We start from the raw sequence: 23,657 nt of genomic DNA on the forward strand, positions 1-23,657 counted from the left end.
TGGAAACTTGTAGAAAGAAGGTGGTCACATGGGCACGGTATGTAGATGATATCTTCATTGTGTGGGATGGCAAAGAAGAACAATTTTGTTAGCACACTGAATGTGAATGATTTTAATCTGAAATTCACTAGTCATTTTTCCAGTGCATGCATTGAATTTCTTGATCTGAAACTGACAGTTGTCAACAACAAACTAGAAAGTACATTGTTTCGTAAGGAAACGTCAGGGAACTCCCTGCTACATGCATGAAGTTGCCATCCCAGAAGTCTGATACAAAGTATTCCTCTAGGTGAATTCCTCCGTGCAAAGCGTAACTGCAGCACGGAGGATGGTTACATTAGGGAGCAAACCTTAATGACAGAAAGATTTCTGGAAAGAGGTTACACCAAAAACACCATTAGAAAAGCTAAAATTGAGGTGAGGAACAGAAAAAGATCTAACCTCTTAGCCACCAAGAATACATGCCCAGTTGAGACTGATCACCAAAAAATAAGATTCATAACCACTTACAGCCAACAGTCCAAACAAGTGAGACAAAGTTTGGGGAGGTTTTGGCAGGTACTCTCTACAGATAAAGATCTGGCACCTCAAATAGAGCCGTTTCCTCAGATAACTTACAGAAAGGCAAGATCCCTTAAAGATACAGTATGTAGGCCCTTAGAACTATCAGACAAAAAAAAAATCAAACATTAAGGGCTTTTTCACATGCCGAAACTGCAAAGCATGTAAGTACAGTAAGAACTGTAAGGAATGCACATTGTCACCGTCATGTAAAGATTTTGTCATCCAAAAACACCTTTCTTGTAACTCCGATCATGTAGTGTATGCCCTCCAATGTCCCTGTAACAAAACATATATAGGGAGTACACTACACAAGGCAAAAAAACGGGTGTTAGAACACCTTAGGGCAATAAGAAAAGGTGACAGGCAGTATCCAGTAGCCAGGCATTTCCAGACTTTTCATAACCAAGATGATAGATTACTGTCTTTCATCTTTTTGGATGCATTCGGTGTGAATATAAGAGGTGGGAACCGGGTTCAAGACCTGAGACGTCTGGAGTCTAGACTCATCATTCAATATCAAACAATAGCCCCAGAAGGGCATACTGCGATGAAGAATTATCAGTACATCTAGGATGATTGCCCAATATGTCCAATCAGGAGTCAACCACTAATATCTATGTATGTTTTATTCCCTCTCAGATTATCTCTCCGAGGTTTTTTTTAAATGTATTATGATAAGGTCTGTGATGAGGTTTACAGATAAAGTTTATGAAAAATTGAGAACAGCACATTTTCCACATATATGTTTGTTATCTGAATGTATGTCAGACATTGTGTTTTCTGACTCAAATTTTGAGTTTTGCTTGATACTAGAACTTTGGTTCAGTTATCTAAAATCGTAAAATACGATGTTGAATTATGAAGATTTAAAAACTTTATGAATCCAACTTTTTATGAATTGTACATAACATCACCCTATAGATCTGGACAACAAAGTCCGTTGCCTCGCAGGTAGAATATTTTGAGTATTTTAAATGTTGTTGTTTGTTTATTAATTTGTTATTAGTAATATGACTACAGGTTTGATTGAATAGAAGGAAGTTAAATAAAATATGAAGCTTATGCCTTACTTTCAAGACCAGCAGAGCCTGCTTGCAAGTTTTGAGATTAAGTGCAACAGCAAGTTGGTTGATAATCCTCCAGCTTGGTTCTTTCTCCACAAAAGAGAAATGTAAATGTAGATACGGAAAGCCCACTGGGACTACATAGCACCAACTGCATTTGATAAAATCCTAAATGATTTTGTTTGATTTACACCATGGTTATGCTGGACGATGATTTCAATCATGAAAGTTTAATTATATGATCAAAAATGATATTTTTTGTGAAAAATGTGATCAATAATGATGTATATATAATTGATTGAATGCCTCCAGGGGCGTAATCAGTTCGGTGAGAAAAGCGTCTAATTCAATCACTGATTAGATGAAGCTTAACCTAAGGATAGTGAGTGTCAATAAAGTTTTGTTGAAGAAACACTCACATTTAAATTTGATTTAACTTGATTTCATACCTGTGTAGTCCTGACAAAATTACAATGTCATTTGTGTCAACTTCACTTTATATACAGTAATTCACTTTAGAAGAAAGATAGTAGTGTTTTAACTCTTTGCTAGTCTTTTCACTATGTTTTGTTAATCACATGATTGTTTGTTTCAAATGCCCTAAAAACAAAGACACCATTACTCGTGATCAAGGGTTTGTCCCCGAAACGCGTTGGGTCTTGACATAAGTCGAAAATAAATACCACTTTCTTTCAACATCTGTGTCTACGGCGTGCCGTTTGGAGAAGAGGGGGCAGCATTGTGGTGAAATATATATATATATATATATACGCTCCGTGGGGTGACCAAAAGTAAGCAGCACACTGCACACAGCCACTTCTCCCCGTAAAAGCGTCTTTAATGGTATGAGCAACCCTCGTATATATATATATATGTATATATATTCACAGCTCCTCTGCCAGACCAAGGTCGACAAAACCAACACTCGCAGTAAGTAAAACCAAATAGGTTTATTGCACAAAAGGAAAAACGCGTTTCGGCACTTGCCTTCGTCAGTTTCAACTGGCGAGGCGAGTGTAAATAATGGCAAAATAGGAAACATAAAAAGAGGACCAAAGTCCAAAATCATAAGCGCCATCTTTAAATGGTAAAATAAACCAAATAGTAATACAATCCATATTAAACAGTTTGGGTGCATAGTACTGCCTAAACCAATCAATAGATGTTAATTACAGATATTAACGCCCTGAATGGGCATTCATAAATTTCAATTCATTCATTGTCAGTTAAACAGTTAGTACAGGCAGATATTTTCAGTTGTCACCCAAAATCTTCAAGCAGAGGAAGTAGACAAATTCTCAAAGTATGCAAATTCATAAAGCCCTAAATAGGCATAGTTATAGAATTATTATAATCACTAAAACAATTCTCTTAAATCATTTCATAGTGGCTCATACTTCCTAATACTAGTTTACTGTAAGTATAAATTCATATAGTCTTCCAACATTCTGCTTGTATTAATATATTCAGGACATTTCCCTGATAAACTCAGGTATTTCAGCAGCTAAACTTTTCTATCATTCTTCAGTCTTTACAGGTGTGATAATAGTTCTTCTCCTGAATTCCTACCTCCTGGTGATTTCGTCTGGAGTTCGATAATATATCTCGACTCCAGACGTCTCAATCTACGCTTATAGTCACCCTCTCTCAGATCTTGTGTAATGCAGTCTAGATTAAAGAAACTAAGGAGAGTTCTGTCGCTATTATAATGTGTTGCGAAGTGAGGGGCCATCGGATAGTTGTCATCTTTATTCGCGATGGCACGTTGGTGTTCCAATATCCTTAGTTTGACTGCTTTGGTAGTGCTCCCTATATAGCGGTGTCCACAAGGACACTTCAAACAATAGACAACAAATGGTGTTGAGCAGGTTATGAATTTCGGAATTCTGATCTTCGTTTCTTTATGGGGCACTTCATAGGATAATACTCTGTGACTCGTACTGCAGGCCTTACATTTCCCACATGGGAATGACCCATGCATGGCCTGTAGTTCTCCTTTGGGTCTTACTCTCGACAGATGGCTTTGTACTAACTTGTCGTTTAATGACTTCGTTTTCCTAAAGGTTATCATTGGGTGGTCTGATAAGTCCCTGCCTATGACTGCATCTGATTTGAGAATACCCCAGTTCCTGAGCATAATGGCTCTAATTTTTTTCGCTGCCACCGAATCGTTAGTAATTAGTCTTATTATGCCATTTCCGCCTTTGTTATCTTTGCTCTGTTTCTCTTTCAGGAGAGTTTCCCTGTCAGTGTTTGTTACTCTTCCTTTTGCATGTTTGAGTACCTTTTGGGAGTAGCCGCGTGCTTTAAAGCGTTTAATACTGCTCTCGGCTGCTACCTCAAAGTCTCTGTCTAGGGAGCTGTTGCGTTTTATCCTCAACAGCTCTCCATAAGGGATGCTTTTTATGAGGGTTCCAGGATGGCTACTACGTCCATGAAGGACGGAATTTCCCGCTGTCTCTTTCCTATAGAGGGCGGTCTGGATCATAACTGACTCTACGAAGACCCTTAGGTCAAGGAAGTTAACCTCTTGCTTGCTCATGCTATAGGTAAATTTTAAGTTCAAATCGTTGATGTTAAGGGCTGCTATATACTCCTCAGCCGAGGATTCAGATCCCTTCCAAATAAGGAAGAGATCGTCTATATATCTCTTCCAGCAGATCACTTTTTCCACCCATACCGCCTTGTCATCGGCCCAGGCCACCTGCTTCTCCCACCAACCCACGAATAAATTCGCGTAGCTGGGGGCGAAGCAGGTGCCCATCGCCGTCCCCCTTGTTTGTCTATACCTTTGGTCCTGGAAAACAAAAATGTTATTGTTCAAACAAAATGATAGAAAATCCAAAATCATCTTGCTGTGCTCCAAATATTTCGCAGACCGTAAGTCTAGGAATGCTTTCACTGCTTTTATCCCATCGTTATGCCCGATACTTGTGTATAAGCTTGAGATGTCCATAGTTATCATGATCAGATCATTCTCCCATTCTACGTCCTGTTCTATATATATATCTTTGAGCAATCCTGACCGCTATCGAAGCGGTATCGCAACAGGCGCAGACCTCTTCTCCTTCACACAGATTAAGCTTTAAAGTAAAGCGCCATCACACCATCAATTGTGTTCGCAGTGGAAATTTATTACAGCAAGTGCAGAGCAAATGCTCTCCTTGACGCGTTTCGCTCCGCAGGCGGAGCTTGGTCACATGTATATATATATATATATATATAACTCTCCAAAGTGATCCTCTTGACTCCGAGCGCGCTATTGTGGGTGCTCTGCATGGGGGCCGGATCCTGGCCCGAGTTTCAATTTTCTCACAAGGAATGTGGCACACAAGGTTCTGAATTTTTCATAAGGGTTTATTACTCCAGCTCAGACCAACGCGTTTCAGCCTGGGAACAGGCTTTGTTCACGGTAAGTGTGCAGTCAACTATGTTTACTATTTATCCCACCTGGCTATTAAGGTGCATTGTGGGACTAGTAGTTCAAATATGTAGCAATAATTTCACATGATTCTGACATACAATCTTTTAAGCACATAATTTTTGGCGTAAGATACTATTGTAATGTTCTGGTGTTAAACGCTTAACTTTGCGATAATCACATCATGAGTATACAATCATTATGCGCTACAGTTACGCGTTGATGAATGGTGTTATGGTATAGTACCATATTTCAACATCGTTCCTATGTATATGCTCATATTTTGGTATAGTACCCAATTTCCAAAGCAATTCCATGTATTTGCATTTAACCTCTGCAGTTCATATCACATTTCTCTGTTGTTATTCTAGATGAACATAAAGTTCTTCGTCAAAGTTCATCCCTCTAGGCATTTTCGTTTTGAGTCTGATTATAAACTTTGATTCAATCTGTCTCAATTTGCGCTGTCTATTGCCACCACGTTCGTCCACATCAATAATATGTATGCCATAGTAAGACATTGCTCTCCAGTCACTTTTTTGACAGGTTGCCATGTGTTTTGCTGTAGCATATGACATGTCTTTCTTTTTAATCAAAGAGGACTAGCTTAAGTTGACCAAAGTGTTGCAGTACTCTAATTAGTTCTGTCACGGGCACCTTGTTGGTGTATTCATGAAGCCCTCACCCACCAACCTAGTTGGTGACATGCTTCATCATCGGGCCCACCCAGTGACACCTAGTATGTCCCGGGTGTGCTACGACGCCTGATTACAGAGGAGCTGGTATATTGCTGAGAGTGCAGTGAGTGAGGTTGAGTGAGTTGTGATTTAAAACGGCTTGGTGGTGGTCCCAGTACCCGAGGGTAAATTAAATTTTAATAACTGGGCCGTCACCAGCGGTTAAAAGTAAGGCTACAGGACACGTGAGGGTGGCGAGTTACTGCCCCCTGCGTCCTTCAGATGGTCGACATGTTTCAGCCAGTGCCTTAGAGTATTCTGGCTTTCCTCAGGACCGTTTTTTAAAAGGTGTGGTGAAATAAAACTTAGTGTTGTGGTACAGACTATGTGATACACTCACTAAGGCGTTTTTCTATATGTGAGAGGGGGATTCCCTTCTCATGCATACCTGTACAAACAAACATTAATGACAAGGACAAAACATTTATAGAGAGAGTCAGTAGTCAATTTAGACATATGGTCAACAATGCTTTGGTGGCCGGATCTATAGTGCAAGGTGAGAGGACTATAGTCGGCTAGGTGTGATGGTACTGGTGGTGCCATCAGAGTGAAAATACGCGACTAATTAGGAGCGTGGTGTGGCTAAAACACGAAAATCACACTGTAAGGAGTTGACTTAGTGTGGCAGGGCGCAAGAAATTGTTCTTACGCTTTGGGTTATTAGCCAAGGCTTCCTGGAGGGAAGCGGTAAGGGGATGACCCTATGTCTCACATATAGAAAAACGCCTTAGTGAGTGTATCACATAGTCTGTACCACAACACTAAGTTTTATTTCACCACACCTTTTAAAAAACGGTCCTGAGGAAAGCCAGAATACTCTAAGGCACTGGCTGAAACATGTCGACCATCTGAAGGACGCAGGGGGCAGTTACTCGCCACCCTCACGCATCCTGTAGCCTTACTTTTAACCGCTGGTGACGGCCCAGTTATTAAAATTTAATTTACCCTCGGGTACTGGGACCACCACCAAGCCGTTTTAAATCACAACTCACTCAACCTCACTCACTGCACTCTCAGCAATATACCAGCTCCGCTGTAATCAGGCGTCGTAGCACACCCGGGACATACTAGGTGTCACTGGGTGGGCCCGATGATGAAGCATGCCACCAACTAGGTTGGTGGGTGAGGGCTTCATGAATACACCAACAAGGTGCCCGTGACAGAACTAATTAGAGTACTGCAACACTTTGGTCAACTTAAGCTAGTCCTCTTTGATTAATCACATATAAACCCTCGGGGACACGGACTAGCTATCTAGTCCTCTCTCTCCCTCTTGTTACATGCATGTCTTTATTTTTAACAGCTCTAATGTGTTCTAAAATGCGTTTTTTCAGGGCGCAAAATTGTACTTCCAATGTATTTAGATCCACATTTACATTGTATGATATATACTACGTGTGTGGATGAACAGTTTATTTTTCCAGAGATTGAGGTACTTCTACCATCAGCTTCTTCGAAAGCTGTTTTGTTTTGGCCAATTTTGCATGCTTTGCAAGCGTTGCATTTTTTTAAACCATTTTTTTGATCTGTGAGCCAATTGCTTTTGGTGTTGGTTTTTTTCTCTTTGAAGTGGCTGTGCACTAGTTTGTCTTTAAGAGAAGAGGTTTTTTTTGTAACTTATCGTTGGTGCAGTTCCTACCATTTTTCCAATATCAGGGTCCCCTGATATTAAGTGCCAATATTTTTTGATTTTACTTTTGATGATTCCGCTTTCTTTGTTATATGTTGTTACAAAGCGCGGTGGGCCTTGAGAGTCATTAGGTTTTGGTTTTGGAATGAGTATTGTTGTTCTATTCTGTTTAGCAGCTTTCTTTTTACATTTTTCCAAAGTTCTCTCACTGTATCCACGTGTTTCAGTCTTTCAGTAGTTTCCTCGATTTTGATTTCTGCATCCTTTTCATCTGAACAGTTTCTTTTCATACGAATAAATTCGCCATACGGGATGCTTGCAAGTAGCGGTTGCGGATGAAAGCTGGTCCCATGTAGGATACTGTTTGTGGATGTCTTTTTCCGGAATAGAGTGGTTTGTATCCGGTCATGCTCTACATGAACTTTCAGATCCAAGAAGTCTATTTCTTTTTTGCTGGTGTTGTATGTAAATTCCAATCCAATGTTGTTGTTGCATAGTTTGGAATAGTAGAGATCAAATTCAGATTTTGTGCCCTGGCAAAGTGCTCGGCCGGCCCCCGGCCCCCAGGGCGGAAGGGGGGCGAGCGCTTTGCCAGGGCCGCTTTTCAGCCGATTTTGTTACAGGGCCGATTTTGCAGCTATGCTGCAAAAACGGCTCTGCAACAAAAACGGCCCCCACCCTTGCGGCCGACCGGGGGATTGCCCGGTGCCCACAATGGCCAGTCCGGGCCTGTCTCTCAGACCACGCTGTCAAATGCCTTCTCACAGACGATGAAGTTAACATTGAGAAGGGAGTTCCATCCATCGAATGCTCTATGATATGATAATGCGCAGTGTTGCAATGTGGTCTGTGCAGGATCTATTTTTTATGGAAGCCGGCTTGCTGGTCTTGCAACTGAACGTCGACTTGTTGCTTCTTTCTGTTCAGGATGACTCTGTTGAACACTTTGCTTGGAGTTGACAGTTGACAGAGTTGACAGTTGACAGAAGAGGTATCCCTCTGTTGGTTGCGCAATTACCCTGGTCAGCTTTCTCGGGGATCTTGATGAGATATCCCCCCTTCACGTCTGGTGGCACCATTTCCTCATCCATATCCTGCCAAGCATGGAGTAGAGCATGTCTACTGATGTTTGAATGTCTGTCTTCAGTGCCTCTATATAACATTTGTCAGGTGCTGCTGCCTTCCCATTTCTCAGATGTTTGATAGCTTGCCATAATCTTTGGTTGGTCTGCTGCAGTTGATTGGCAAGTCTTTGTCAGTTGGCTGTATGTCTGCTGGGAGACTGTGAAACGGGCTGGTTCAGCAGCTCTTGAAAGTGCTCCACCCATCTTCATTGTTGGTCTTCATTACCCATGATTGTCTTCCCAGCTAAGGGCCTCATTTATGAGGCCTTGCGTGAGTTTTGCGCTTCCGATGCGTCACTTTTTGTGACGCATCGGCGGCGTAAAACTTGCCTCCTGATGCGCACTATTTACAAAGTGACGCATCTAAGCAGATGCGTCACTTTGTAAACCCCTGCGCTACATTATGCCTGCGTCAGGTATAATGTATGCAAAGGGGGCGTTCACACGCAAAAAGCCTCGTAATAGTAACGCAGTGAAATCTATGAGATTTCACTGCGTCACTTTTAGGACGCTGTTGCGTCAAAATCTTGCGTCTGCCTCACAGCAGGCGTAAGACTGACGCAAGCCCTTTCACATGGGGCTTTCCCCATGTGAAAGGACGCATTGCTGGAGTTGCGTCACTTTTGTGACACACCCCAGCAATGCGTGACTTTTGCGCTTACAGATATGTCAGAAATACTGACGTATCTGTAACTCCTTGCGACACGATGTGTCATATTATAAATATGACGCATCAATCATGTCGCAGGAAGAGCGCAGTGAAAAGTGACGCATCGCTGTTTTCACTCAGCGATGCGTCACTTTTCATAAATAAGGCCCCATGTCTTTAGCAGGTCTTTCCAGTTTGCTGCCAGAGAGTTTCCTTGTTAAGTCATAGAGTTCTTTCAAGTTTCTATGGATTGCTGCTTCCTGGACTTCTGTGGCAAGCCAATCGATTAATCTTTACCTGTATGCTCTTAAGGTTCTCTAAGCTTTCTTGTTGGTTTTGGTGTATTCAGTTTTTGCTCTTTCTGCGCTTGTTCAGCTGGTGTTGACAGCAGCTTTCTTTTCTTTTCTCTCTTAGATGTTGTGGATTGTTTCATGGAGAACCATTCTGTATGCTGGTGTTTCTTGGGACCCAGTACATCCTGGCAGTTTCATATCACTATTTTTTTGATCTTCTCCCACTGAATTTTTACTGGGTCTCTGTCATCCTCTAGTTCTTGCAGGACTTGAAACTTGTTACTGAGCGTGACTGAGTATTCACTCCCTTTCTGTGCATCTTTGAGGAGGGTGGTGTTATATCGCTGGTGTTGTTTTGACGGCTCCATCCATACTTTCTTCAGCTTCAACTTTAGCCTGGCCACGACCAGGTGATACTGCCATGTATACTCCTCTCATCCCTCTCACAACCTGCAGTGACCTCTGGAACTTCTTGGCAATACAGACATGGTTGATCTGATTCTCTGTTGAATGAGCTGGTGACACCCATGTTGCTTTGTGTTTTATTTTGTGTGGGAATACACTACCGCCTATCACCAGACTGTTTAGGGCACAGAGATCTGCAAGCCTTTCACCATTCTCGTTCATGTCGCCATGGCCATGGTTGCCTATGACTTCTTCGTACCCAGTGTTGTCACTTCCAGTCTTGGCATTTAGTTCCCCCATCAGTATGGTTATGTCTCGTTCAAGGCATTTCTCCAGGATAGACTGGAGTCTGTTGTAAAACAGTTCTTTTTCCTCTTTTTTGCTGTCATTTGTAGGTGCATAGCATTGGATAACATTCTTTTTGATCCTCTTTTTCTTTGTGCTGAAGGTCGCTGTGATGATTCTGGGACCATGTGCTTCCCATCCAATCAGAGCTCTGTTGGCGTTAGCATCAGTGCTACTCACTGAGTGTGTGGGGCATTCTCTTTCTCGTGTCCAGAAAACAGCAGCATTCCTCCTGCAGCCAGTCTTTTCTTTTTGGACTGTGTCCATCTGGTCTCGCTTATGGCAAGCAGTGCAAAGTTGTATTTTTCATCTCCACTGCCACTTAGGCTGTCCTGCCTGTGTCGTACCTGGTCCTCACAGTCCATGTCCCAATGGTGATGGTGTTGGTCAAAAGCGGTTGGATCGGCTTTGTGGCTTCCAGGAATTTCTGCCTTTCACCACAAGGTGTCAAGGCTCACCGTGAAGGAGTTTCCTCTCTCCCCAAGGCCGGGATGTCTTTTGTTGACATTTCTGTAGCTAGGATTCTTTTCACTGGTGGGGTATCTAGCCACGCGCATAACCCTTCTCCTTTCGCAGCTGGGCTTAAGACCAGCCATGGTGCAGTTAAAGCTAACATGCTCTGTCTTTATCATGCTTTTTACGTTAGAAGTTATTAAGAAAATAATCCCACTTTAAAGATTTTCAGTGATATTGGCAACTGTAAAATCCCACCTTGATTATTGTAACACACTTTACTTGGTCCTACCAAATACATTTTGCAGAAACATCAAATTATTCAAAATATGACTGATAGTGTCATGCTAAATCTTCCATGAAGAGCTTTGCTCTCTCTCAATATTTTTGTCAGTTACCCATTGAAAAGATCTGAACATTAAAAGTGATGTGTATTTGTTATATGTTTATCTATGGGACATGCTAAGAATTTATCAGGGATCTGGTTGCCATCCATACCCCAGCCCAAAATTTGCGCTGTACAACAACTTGTTTACTGATCTCTTACAAAACGTGTAGGATCAAACAGAACGCATATTCTTTTTCATAAGCAGACTCCTTGTTGTGAAATGCCCTTCTATGTTATCAACTGTCTACAACTGACTACTTCAGGAAATCGCTGCAAACACACATGTTGGCTGGTCAATGTAACTTTATCATGGTAGTACTTAGCACCAGGATGCATTTTTTATAATTACGCACTCACATAACATTTAACATAATATCGGAACTTAGACTATATATAATTATTACATTATTATTTTAAAATGCAATAATGTATGTTTACTAAACAAATTAAAATAATTGAAATTAATTAAAACTTTTTTTCAAAAATGGCTACATATTAATTAAAAATGTTAGTGAAGTTGGGAATTTTCTAAAATTATTATTTATAAATTAATGATTTTAAATGAATATGTTTTTAATTAATAATGTAATACACATTTAATTTGAGTTAATGTGCTGCAACATTTCATTTTATTAGTTTTAGATCAAAAATGAATATGTAAAATTAAACGACACTTAACATATTTGTAATCGATGTTTTAAAATTAATAATACACTCTAATAATTTTTCCTGTACTTCCATATAGTGAAATCTCCGACCCAGTGGTGGGGATCTCCATCTACGTTCACCCTGATTCGAGGGAATGGCGACATACAAGTCTGCATATAAGTCTATGTCAAGGTGAACATCTACACTTAAGTGATCAAAAGCAACCAAGTGTAGAGTTACACTAAGGTGTAATAGTAAATATGCTCAAGCGTAAATATACACTTGTATATTTTCCTTTGAGAAGAGGCCCCAATTATTCCATTTATGGTCTAAGTAATTAGTCACAATGTTCTATATGTAGTCCTCAAACCTGGTTCCAATACACTAGATGTAAACTGGAGAACTAGGGGCCAGTTGTACTAAGCATTTTTAGCAATAGCAAACTCTCAAACTCTGAGTTTGAAACTACAAAACGCTTTTTCAAATATACAAAGGAAATCTTAGGACCTGGTAAACTTTTACCAACTTCTAAAATGTGATTCTGACCTATTACTGAATCGCTATTTGGACAGGGAGTGTTCTAAGCATCCCTTCCAAATACCGATCCCCGTATGCAAAGTATCAATGCTCTGTGACTGAAATTTGGTAGCAAAACATTGAAAAGTTACGGACTTCCAAGATTGTGTGGTAATCCATTTACATAAGGGAAGGGGGTTCTAAGGGACCCCATTCCCATGTGCATGTCTTTAATAAAGTGTTTTGTCATCTGCTGCTATATAGTCCTTGAAAATATACTACTTTAGCTTCCCCACCTTTGCTTTCTCCATTGGAGTCCCCCTCTGCATCATGGCTCTATCCTGCCTGCACATATTACTATGGCCGCCATTATCAGTTCATCAACAGAAGAAAAAGAGCCAAGAGGGAGGAGACAGGGTGGCCTCCACTCACATAACCTGTGGACATAATAACCTTGGTTTCAAGCACCCTTTACATAATGCAGTTGTGGAACCATGTACCCGTTATTTCAAACCACAAGGGTATGAGACCAGCCACTGTCTGGTTCAGCGGAGTTACGCCGGGTGCATTCTTGGACAGCAGTGAACAGCAGTGGATAATATACTGTAAAAAGAATAGGAGGCACCTCACATCAGCAACCAATATAGTGATATGGGATACTCATTCCACTGGCACGGGCTTTTCATCACTGGTGTACTCCTGAGTGCATGGGTGAGGGACTTTCCATCAAGACTTCAGTCAACGCAGCTCAACACCAAATGTGTTTTCATGATAATAGTCAGAGTTATAGGGACTATACTTGACACGTCTCTATTTTATTGTTGGTCTTCTGTTCACAAAGCCATACAAAATTACTCTGTCTAAAAATGTGTCCCAGACACCGTCCATGCAAACCAATTGTGGTATCTAGGCGCATGGTTAAAAAAGCTGATGCATGTTAAGACTTGGGAATTATGTCTGCCCATTACACGTTCCCTGCACCTATATCTGGAGTTAACAAGGTATTTCTCCCATAATAGGGAATAACACGTAGCCTAGTATTACACATGTTTTACCCCTTTTTGGGCACAATAAGGGGCCCAAGTTCACAATCATGTACCACCTGATTTCAGAAGATGGTATATGTGTGGGAGGCCTTTTATTTTGTGCAGGAAGCAGGGTGGGGAGAGTGCAGAGTGTGTTTAGCTTCAGCTGGGAGGAGATTGTTCTGCTTCTCCATGCTGCGGAATGCAGAGGGGTCGGGCTGGGCATAGCAGCTGCCAGGTAGCTCTGCTACTCCGGTGGCGAGTCCAGGGCCTGTGTCTCCAGGGCCTGGAGTGATCCGCTCTACTGTTTGTGGAACGAATATTCTGGGACTGGAGACAATCAGGGGTGGTTCCTCCATTAGAGCACAGGAGCATCGCCCCACTTAAATTCTACCCCAAAGCCCCAGAGATGAAAAATAATGGTAGTTCATTACCATTTTATTTTTCATCCCCGTTCCAAGCATCAGGATGGTGGCGGACTGCTGCTGACTGACAGCAACAGGAGAAGAGTGGGCTGTCTAATGCACTGTTTAAAGTGTGCATGGGTTTTTGGACGGGCATCTTGCGATGGCCAGCCACACATGTGCACTTTAAACCTCTCAACCCAGCTGTGTTAAGACAGCTGGGTTGAGAGTCAATGCAGGCCTCCAGTATGCTGTGGAGCGCCAAGTGAGGCCGCTCCCTCCAATGAGAGCGCTGCTCACAAGCTGCATGTGAGAAGCTCTAGGATTGGGCATGGGAGTTCCAGCATCCGGTTCGGGTACCTGCAAAGAAGAGTACCGGAGTGAGGACGTCGCATTAGGTAAGTTTTTTAATAATATTTTTAGCGCACTCACCCCCGTAGATGCCAGCCGCCACAGGAGACACCTGGGAAAATTGTACTCTGGCAGAAAGATATCTCCCTGAGGAAACCACTACACCAGACTCCTTATGAGGCCCTAACAGTCTTCACATCTCCCAGCACTCACATTTTCTAAACAAAGGGCCAGATCAAGCATCAAGCATTTTTCTCCTCGCAGAATCGGCCTGTTTGTGATTGCAAAAAATGCTTTGGCGATGCATCAAACCCAATTTTACGCTTCGGTAACCTGTTACCGAATCGCAAAATGAGTTTGCAATTGGCTATTTTGAAGGGGCATGTTTAGGGCGTCCCTTCCAAATAGCGAATCCTAATGGTATGCACAAATGTTTTCTTTCCGTAAATACGGTTGCAAAACATTCAAATTTTACCCCTTCCCGGATGGGAAGGGGTCCCCAAATGACCTCTTTCCCTTTGTGAATGTTTGTAAAAACATTTTTTAAGAGCAGGCTGGCCTCACGGACCACTGCCTGCTCTTAAAAAAATGAAAAGAAATCTTTTCATTTTGTAAAGCATCTCGTTTTCCTTTATGGAAAATGGGCTGCTTTCCCCCCCCCAAAAAAATTGCTTCATTTAAAAGCAATCACGGACATGGTGGTCTGCTGATCTCAGCAGGCCACCATCCCTGTTATTTTTGCGATTCCAAGGGGGTTGCAAATTGCGATCTACCTCATTAATATTCATGAGGTAGGTCATTTGCGACCCTTTAGGAATCACAGAAAGTGTACTACACACTTTTATGCATGCCGTTTTGCGATTGCAAAGATTCACAATTAGGGAATCGCAAAACATTTTTTTTATACATCTGGGCCATAGTCTTATCTCTCTCTCTATGGCTCTCTCGCTTCAGAACAGTTCTATTAAGTTCCATAATTTTGCTCACCTTTAGATCTTTTGAGATGCTCTGATTACTGGACAAGTCTCTGGCCAATCCAAATTCTGTGACTTTGCATTCGTAAGGGAATGAGCTAACAACAATATTGCGAAGTGCCAGATCCCGGTGCAGTACCTGTGAGAGAAAGAGATTAGTCTCTTGAAGAAAAGTACTATTATAATCTCGGTGGCCCTGCACTTCCTGACCCATTTCTATCAGCATTTTTCTTGCAATTTATGGACAGTCCTAAGTTTCCAGGCCGCACATCTGAGAGTATGCGAATAAAAGTACTTCTAGACTTACAACTTTTGAACTTGCAAATCTACAACTACAGACCAGTAATCTCGCAGTAGCTAAAAGAGAGAATTGTGACTCTTTGCTCAAGTGAACTGGCTCCCATGAACTTTGCAGGTCTATGACGACGCTTTCCTGGCTTTTAAAGATTATATGGGACACATGCACACCTTTTACAGGTTGGCAATAGTGGATGGCATGGTTAGACCAATGGGCAACAACACCCACTCACTGGGACATGCGCAGTTTCAGTAGTAACAGAATGTCACCCACTGTCTGGGACTTGAGCAGTTTCAGTAGTCACAGACTGTCAACCCATGTCTGGGTTTTGAGCAGTTTAGGTAGTCACTTGATGTTCTATGGGCGGGGGAGGCACAATGTCAGTTCAATGTTGAGCATTGGCAACACATTTTGGGTGTGTTCCTTTTGGCAGTCACCCTGGAATGTTACCATTCTGGATGCGATGTGCTCCATGGCGAGCGCAAGGTGATAGGCTGCAATGGTGAGCTGGCTTTGTAGGTTTTCACTGCTGGTCAATTGACTTCGATTGGCATGGAAAAAATGTTTCAGGGTTCCGTAGCAGACGTTTTCTAAAATCAACATGTAGGGTTCTAGAAAAAAAAGAAATTCACATTTCATGAAAACACCACTCCTACAGAGGGAGAATGTTAACTGAACAAAGCCAGGGAAAAACCAAGGAGCACGGGATGGAATGTGACCACAGGAAAAGGATGAAGAATGAAACTAAAAAGGAGACCATTGAGCAAGCGATGGAGAGGGCAAGATACAAGAACAGCAGGATGAAGGGAAAGGCCTACAGAGCCAATAGGATGGGCGTTATGGGAGAAGTGGAAGAGGACACAGGTTCAAGGAGGGCTAAGATGGTAAAGAAAGAGAATGGGTGGTGAGTAAGAGGCTGAGGAGTTAGGATGAGCTCCTGGTGCACTGGGTGGAGAACCAAATGGGGTGGATAGAGGGCCAATGGATGGTTGGAGTGTTTGTTGAGCTGGGTTTAGCTATGGATGGAGAATACCCCGAGCTTAGTGAGCACTTGAGTGTATGAGGTATGACACCTCTAAGTGGGTGAACTAGAAGCCTACTAGGAGGTGACCTGATTAGACCAGACAATGCTATGAGAGTGTCATATATGAATGGTGTAAGAGACATCTAGAGTACATCTACTGTATTCTCAGCTCACGATCTCTCCAGAGGTACCACCGTTGAGACTTAGAGAAAAGGACAGAGGTAAGACGGGAGTTCCACAGGCCTATAGTTAAAGATGGCTTGGCAAAGAAGAAGACAATAGAAAGTGGAGCAAACGTTGGAGGTTTTGGTGACTTTTGCACTCACCCAGAGATGTGTTAGAGTCCAGAAACTGAAGGATGTGTTTATGATACCCCACCTTCCTCAAGATCAGGGCCTCTGACTCCAGCCTTGTTGTCGATACCCCTGTAGATAAAGACCATCTTCATTGCATAGTTGTTTGAGCCTAAAATTGTAATCGCTGGTTCAAAACACTGGTGGGTGGGGTACAATGTAACCTAAAGTAGCATTCTGTTAGAACCACACCCCTATCTTACAGCACCAAGGGAAGGAAAAGTGACTACAGAACCACTGTAAGAGCAAGGATGACAGATGTGCTGCTGTGGTGCAGACCCCCCTGGTGCATGACTTACACTCAGCTAAGACTCCAGGACCCACCTTCTCTGAAGACCTTGCATGTGACAAGTTTGTGTCCCTTGCAGGTGCCGTGATTCAGCCGAGCCCTGTAGAAGCGCCCATGCTTCCCATCCTTTATCATCTCCAGGAGGGTCATGTCCTGCGCTATGTACGAATGGTTCTGTGAAAGAAGCAAACGGTGTCAAGACAGCAGCAGGAAAGGTATTACAACGAGTCCATGCAGCAATATTATTCCACATGATTACATGTTCTTCCATATGCAGTTTTGTCACAGACGGAAATACCATGTAAAAGCCAGTTTCATAGTATGCATTGACACTGTATGTGGAACAAAATAAAGACAGACTACAATGATGCCCATATGCAGGGAATTTTCCTGCAGAAACTCAGCCAGTGAATTCTGTCAAAGCAAATATCTGTGCTAATCGAGGTTTCCCTCGCACAATAATGCTGATAGACTGCCCATGTGGCACTTGTTCCTTTCAGAGTTGCTCAGCCAATCTATACCAACAGGAAAATGCAACAGAATAAGCAAATGGTGTAGGCTGCATACCTGGTGATCACGTATTTGCTACGTTTGAGTTCCTTGATCCACTCACAACTCCCTGATCTTAAGACACAGCGGAATCCAAAATGCCACCCACTCAGGACCTGCCCACTAGGTGAGCACCTCTCATATACTCACACACACCCACCTCACAGTATTGTACAAAAATGTAACTTTCTCATAAAGTAAGGTCTAACACACAGTAACCTGAAAAATTGACAAATGTGGAGTACTTGGGTGGGAACTCTAACACACACCACTGAAACACTCATTAAAGGTAAAAACAAATTCGTGAAAACTGTTTCAACGAAGACTTGTCATCCAAACCGGTTTCTGCAAGTTTCTTTTTGACCGGGAGCCTTGATTTCAGCAACTGACTAGTATGTAAGTAGTATCTAAGCTCATAGCAAAAATAAGACTTTAAAAAACCTATTTCTGAGAAACCAAATCATTGGGAATTCATTTAGGAGAAACACAAATTAATAAAGTCACAATTTGGCAGAAAATTGTTTTAAAAAAACATAATAGTTCCAAATAATAGAATTAATTGACTTTAAATAAACTATTTAGAAGGAAAAAAATGTTGGACCATATTGAATCTCGGACAAGGAATTTAGGGCCAAATGTACGACCATGACAATTTGCAACTTGCAAATTGCACTTGATTGCGAGTTGCAAAATGCCATGTACAACAGTGTCTGAGACACTGTTTGCGATTCTCAATGGGATCGCAAATTGCATACCTCATCAATATTCAAGAGGCACTCGCAATTAGCGACCCCATTGGGAATGGCTAGCCCTCCCAGGGATGGTGGCCTGCTGGTCTCAGCAGGCCTCCATATCGGGGACTGCTTTTAAATAAAGCATTTTTTTATTTAAATGCAACTCGTTTTTCATTAAGGAAAACGGGCTGAATTAAAAACAATGAAACGTTTTTGTTTCATTTTTTAAGGGGAGGTAGTGGTCCCTGGGACCAGTGTCTGCCCCTAAAAAATATTTCCCCCTGCATTTGCAAAGGCCCATTTGCAAGTGCATTACCACCCTCTTGAAGAGGGCGGTAAATTGCAAGTGTTTTGCAACCGCAATTACGGTCGTAAAACATTCATACATGGGGTAGAGAGTCGCTATTAAGAAGGGACGCCCTTGAAACGCCTCTTTCTAATAGCAAGTCGCAATTCCTATTTGTCAAGTCACAAAAAAATTGTGACTTGCTAAATAGGAATTGTACATGCCCCTTTTTAGGTCTCCTGGCGTTTAACAGCGCGTCAGCGCTGTGTCCGCCAGGAGATCTATTGTTGCTGACTCTACTTCCCAGGAGACAGCACCTGGCCGCGTGCATTTCGCAAAAGGTGAACAGCGCAGGCCACGCGCGCGCGAACGCGCTCGCCGTGGCTGTCTTCTGGGAAGCGCAAACACACAGGCACACCTCCCACTGCATGCATGCGCACACACATTCACAAGCACATCCACACGCACGGAGAGACACCCCCCCACCCCCCTGCCGTCGCATACACACACGCGCGCACACACACACACACACACACACACACGTGCACTGAGCGCCCCCACCTACTTAACGCCACTCCGGACTTCAGCCGCCACCACGGGGCTCTCCCTGGGCATGGGAGCCCCGCGTCTCCAGCACTGCTTCTCTCCGTGGAACTCTGTGGGCGCGTGCGTACTAGGCTTCCGAAGACGGAAGTCCTGCCCCACGGAAAGTTTCGGTTTCGCTCACAGGCAGCAGTAACACGGTTACAGCTCCTTTCCCTGCACTGCTGTCTGTTCTATTCGTGTCAACAGGGGTCCCGGAGAGAGTTTTTGCTGAGCAACAGGCATTGTAAGTACGTTTTATTACAATCCGGCTCGTGTCTATTAATCAGTGTACTTTAAATGGCTTTTATGTCTAGAAACTTTATTTTGTAGTGTCAAATTCAAAGTTCAAAATGAAATGCAAATCATTATTTCCAAATAACTGTTGTTGGGCAAACTGTATCGTTTGCTTTTGTGATGGATCCTTTTTACCACAGATTCCTCACTTATTTGAATTGTGCTAGGCGCCAGACTGAATTGGGAAATTATTCCTGCATTAGCTCCTTTATTCCGATAAGTGGCACCCTCTGACTTAGCGGTTGCTTCGTCCTGCCTCTAGAGGTGATAACGCAGAGCCGTATGTAGGCACAAACCCTACACGCTGATGTTCGTTCTTTTTATTCCCATTGTCCTTTGAAGCAGATCCGGAGCTCTGCTGCTCATACGTTGCATCTGTTCACCGATTCCTGAAAATCTACTAATGACCCTGTTATTAGAGATAATGTCCCCTCTAAATATTACTATGTTTAAACTTTTCCACACCTATCGAAACAGATATTTGTCACAAATCCCCTTCTTCTTTTTGGCCTCTTAGCCTTTTTGGGCGCAACTGACCTTTGTTGTTCTGTTTTTTGGGTGATGACATATTGTTCTTCCACTCCTATGGCATTTACAGTTCCTTGTTCATGGATGGTTTTGTTGTTTATTGTTGTGACCGTACACGTCCCATTCCTTCATCTCGTTGTTCTACTCACTGGCCCTAATTGCAGGACATGCAGCAGTACTCCTCTAGGCCTTTTTTTACTATACACGATGCACTAACATACTTACTTGCAAGGAATGCACACCTCCTCGCACCGCTGCTCAGTTTATTCATACCTGAAGCGTCGCTGCACACACTACACAAGCATTGCACTATTACAGGAAATGTATTTAAATATCTGTGCAACCATTCAACAACAACTGGTTCAAATATGTTATCTGAATGTTTCAAGCTTTATTACAAATGTAACAAAAAGATGTTAATATTTGACATATGTTCTTGGATTTTCGTCACAATAAAATACACTGAACATAATGTTCACACATGTTATTTACAAAAGTTTAAGCTATTGCCATTATAAATTACAATAACTTTTATTTAAGTATTCATTATTAAAAAAAATTAAAAACCATTGTTATTTGTAATATCAATACATGTAAGTCACGTAAATACAACACATATTGCATTACAAATGCTATAGGTGTCACATTTGCGAAAGTTATAACTATTGGCATGGTAAATGACAAAGCTATTAATTTCGCTATTTTCAAAAACAAAACCTAAATAAAAAATTTGTCATTTACAATACCAATAGCTCAAACTTTCCTAATAGGAGACCTATTGCATTGCAAATGCTTGTTGTTTTTGCATGCGCAAACGGATTGCTAACCCGTTTGCGCATGCAATTTAGGGTCGTACATCTCGCCCATAGTTTTAATATTAAAATAGAAACAAGAAAGGTAAGGAGTCAATGGTAGACAGAGGTGCGGGCGGGAAAGAGTTAAGAAGCAGAATGAGAAAACAAAACGAATCTCTGCCAAAAAAAATAGCAAAAAGGAGGAATATGTGAGGACAGGTAAGTTAAGTTAATTAGTAGACAAAGTGAAAGTGGGAGACTGGAAATGTCCACCCCACAAATGTAATGGGATAAGAGTAAGGTGGGAGAAAGAACGCAAGAAGAAGCAGTGGAAAGAGCAGGGACGATTTTGGGAGTATTCCTCTTGAACAGCAATCAGGTAAAATAAAGTGAAACATCACCCAGTGACAGGTCATAGAGTGGAATGGGGAGGAAGAAGGAACTATGCAAACTTTATAGAAAAAATGCAACCGAATACTGTTGTAAATGGATTAAGTAGGCAGCAGGACACGTCTTCAGGTTATGAAGATATATTTATTAAGTTAGATAGAAGAAGACAGCAGAGCAGTAAACCTCACAGCTGACCAGACCATCAACTGCCAAGGTGAGGATATACATTTTCAAGTTTAAAGGACTGTACACCTTAAAAAATATGTAAAGGTCATTTAAAATTAAAAAATGACGTTCTGAATTTGGTTTATGCCAAAATGTAAATGCCATTCAGCTTGAAAAATTTGATTAAACAGTATTGGTTACATGGTTTCTTGGAATTGGCATTCTGTGATTTGGGGTTTCTGTCAAATCACATACAACCAAACAGCATGAATGAATGACAAACATTGGTAAGAGTGCATAATAGTGTAATTTCTCACCAGTTACTTGACATGTCTGATATATTTGCAGAACAAGCTGAGTATATGAGCATGAAATTACACTCATATTGGTCTACTGAAGATGACAGTAGACAAATGTGTTACAGGGCAGAAGAATTAGTGAGTGATATTTGCATGGCAGCAATGAGGGATGACCACGTTATTACAGTGAATACCTGTAGGCTTCGGTTCTGCCTCCAGTTCCTCATTGAGGAGCGCATCTCACTGAAGGGTGGCATTCTGGATGGGCTCTCGTGCTTAGGACGTACCAGTGTCTTCATTTTTGGTTGACTTTGGATTTCCGGATCTTGTTCTTGACGCCTCCTGTCCTGCACCCACTGGGAAGACTGGGACTGTTGGCTGCATCTGAAAGACAGCACAAATCAGGACATCTGCTCTCTGTGGCAGAGAGTCCTCACGAATGAAGTACCTAATGTCTGAAAATACTGTTGCGTCTGAGGTCACTGCAGGGTGGAAAGGTCAAACATTGAGAAGCGGGGTTGCGAAAGAGTGGTATTTGGAAGTGAGCAGAGTTCAGATGTCAAGTGATAGACCAGGTTTAATGTCAGATTTGTGGTGATCAGAGAACAATAATGAGGCCAGAGATCAGACCAAGACCAACGAGAAAGTATCGAACATGACAGTCAGATGTTGGCTGATCGGAGGGATAAGAGGAGCCCAAACATTCGATTTAGTGCAGTGGAAAGGAGGTAGAATGTCAGGATGAATGAATGAGGAAGCATTTGTAAAGCGCCTGGTTACCCAAAGGCACCCCAGCGCTAAGGAGTACCCTAAACCAGATTCATAAAATATCAGGGAAAGAGAAAGGTTTTTAACTGTTTACGTAAGTGCTGGTAATTAGATTGAGAGCAGATGTGAAGGGGTGTAAGATTCCAAAACTTGGCAACACTATTGGAAAACAGGCGGCCTCCACTTCTTGCTCGTTTGATTTTTGGGACTGTTAAAAAATATTTACCCTCTGATCTAAGGACTCTTTTTGTGTGGGACAGAGCAAGGGTTTTTAGAAGGTGGCGCACAGCTTAAGAGTAACGCTAATAATCAACATATACGGTTTCTTTCTTTATGATGTGCAAAAAGGGGCGAGGGGATAAGCCCTATAACCCCCCAGAGGAGTACTGTCAGAAGTCAGTACCGGAAAATTAAACAAACACGGTGCCCATGCACACTCTGATAATAAACATAAATATCGTAGTCGTTATTAACAGTCTTTGTAGAGACAAAGGTTAGTGAAAGACACAAAAAAAACAGTATGCAACACGATTAATCCAGCGTTGATGTGGTGTCTTTAATTATTCAGACACAGAAGGACCAGCCGACAAGTGTTTCGTCGTGTATGGCACAGTCTGCCTACGACTCTTCAGGGCTGTACCGGACGGGTACAAATTGAAAGGTCGCTCTATCGGTGATACGTCCGACCCGACAGGGCCCAGGACCGGTGTAAAAGGACGTCTCGTCTGTATGTGGAGACTCTCAAGCGGAATTCAAATGAGTCTCGAGCTCAAATCATCACCTGGGCTTATCCGGCGCGCACAAGGATTCTGTTCTGGACGTACCCGTCCTCAAAAACCCGCTCCGCCTTACGCAACTAGGAGTCGCGTGCTTTTACTCTGCCGAGATTGTTGTTTACTATTATATTCTTGATTGCCACGTACCATTTGCCTTTGTTTGATGATTTGAGCTAGAGACTTATTTGAATTCCGCTTGAGAGTCTCCCCATACAGACGAGACGTCCTTTTCCACCGGTCCTGGGCCCTGTCGGGTCGGAAGTATCACCGATAGAGCGACCTTTCAATTTGTACCCGTCCGGTACAGCCCTGAAGAGTCGTAGGCAGAATGTGCCATACACGATGAAACATATGTCGGCTGGTCCTTCTGTGTCTGAATAATTAAAGACACCACATCAACGCTGGATTAATCGTGTTGCATACTGTTTTTCTGTGTCTTTCACTAACCTTTGTCTCTACAAAGACTGTTAATAACGACTACGATATTTATGTTTATTATCAGAGTGTGCATGGGCACCATGTTTGTTTAAGGAC

At 42.3% G+C, this 23,657-nt stretch overlaps 1 protein-coding gene across 1 annotated transcript in view; it reads right to left on the reverse strand.

The window, feature by feature from the left end:
• The window catches only part of LOC144824560 (fibroblast growth factor receptor homolog 1-like), a 251,805-nt gene that overhangs the window by 68,544 nt on the left and 159,604 nt on the right, over positions 1 to 23,657 (reverse strand). Inside the window, exons 4-8 of the mRNA XM_078683619.1 lie at positions 21,774 to 21,963; positions 16,991 to 17,129; positions 16,640 to 16,738; positions 15,740 to 15,900; positions 15,005 to 15,130 (exon numbers count right to left, since the gene is read on the reverse strand). Of these exons, the coding sequence (XP_078539745.1) occupies positions 15,005 to 15,130; positions 15,740 to 15,900; positions 16,640 to 16,738; positions 16,991 to 17,129; positions 21,774 to 21,963 (715 nt within the window). The remainder of the gene's footprint in view (positions 1 to 15,004; positions 15,131 to 15,739; positions 15,901 to 16,639; positions 16,739 to 16,990; positions 17,130 to 21,773; positions 21,964 to 23,657) is intronic.

The sequence above is a fragment of the Lissotriton helveticus genome, chromosome 3_1 (assembly GCF_964261635.1).
Source record: "Lissotriton helveticus chromosome 3_1, aLisHel1.1, whole genome shotgun sequence".
Lineage (NCBI taxonomy): Eukaryota > Metazoa > Chordata > Amphibia > Caudata > Salamandridae > Lissotriton > Lissotriton helveticus.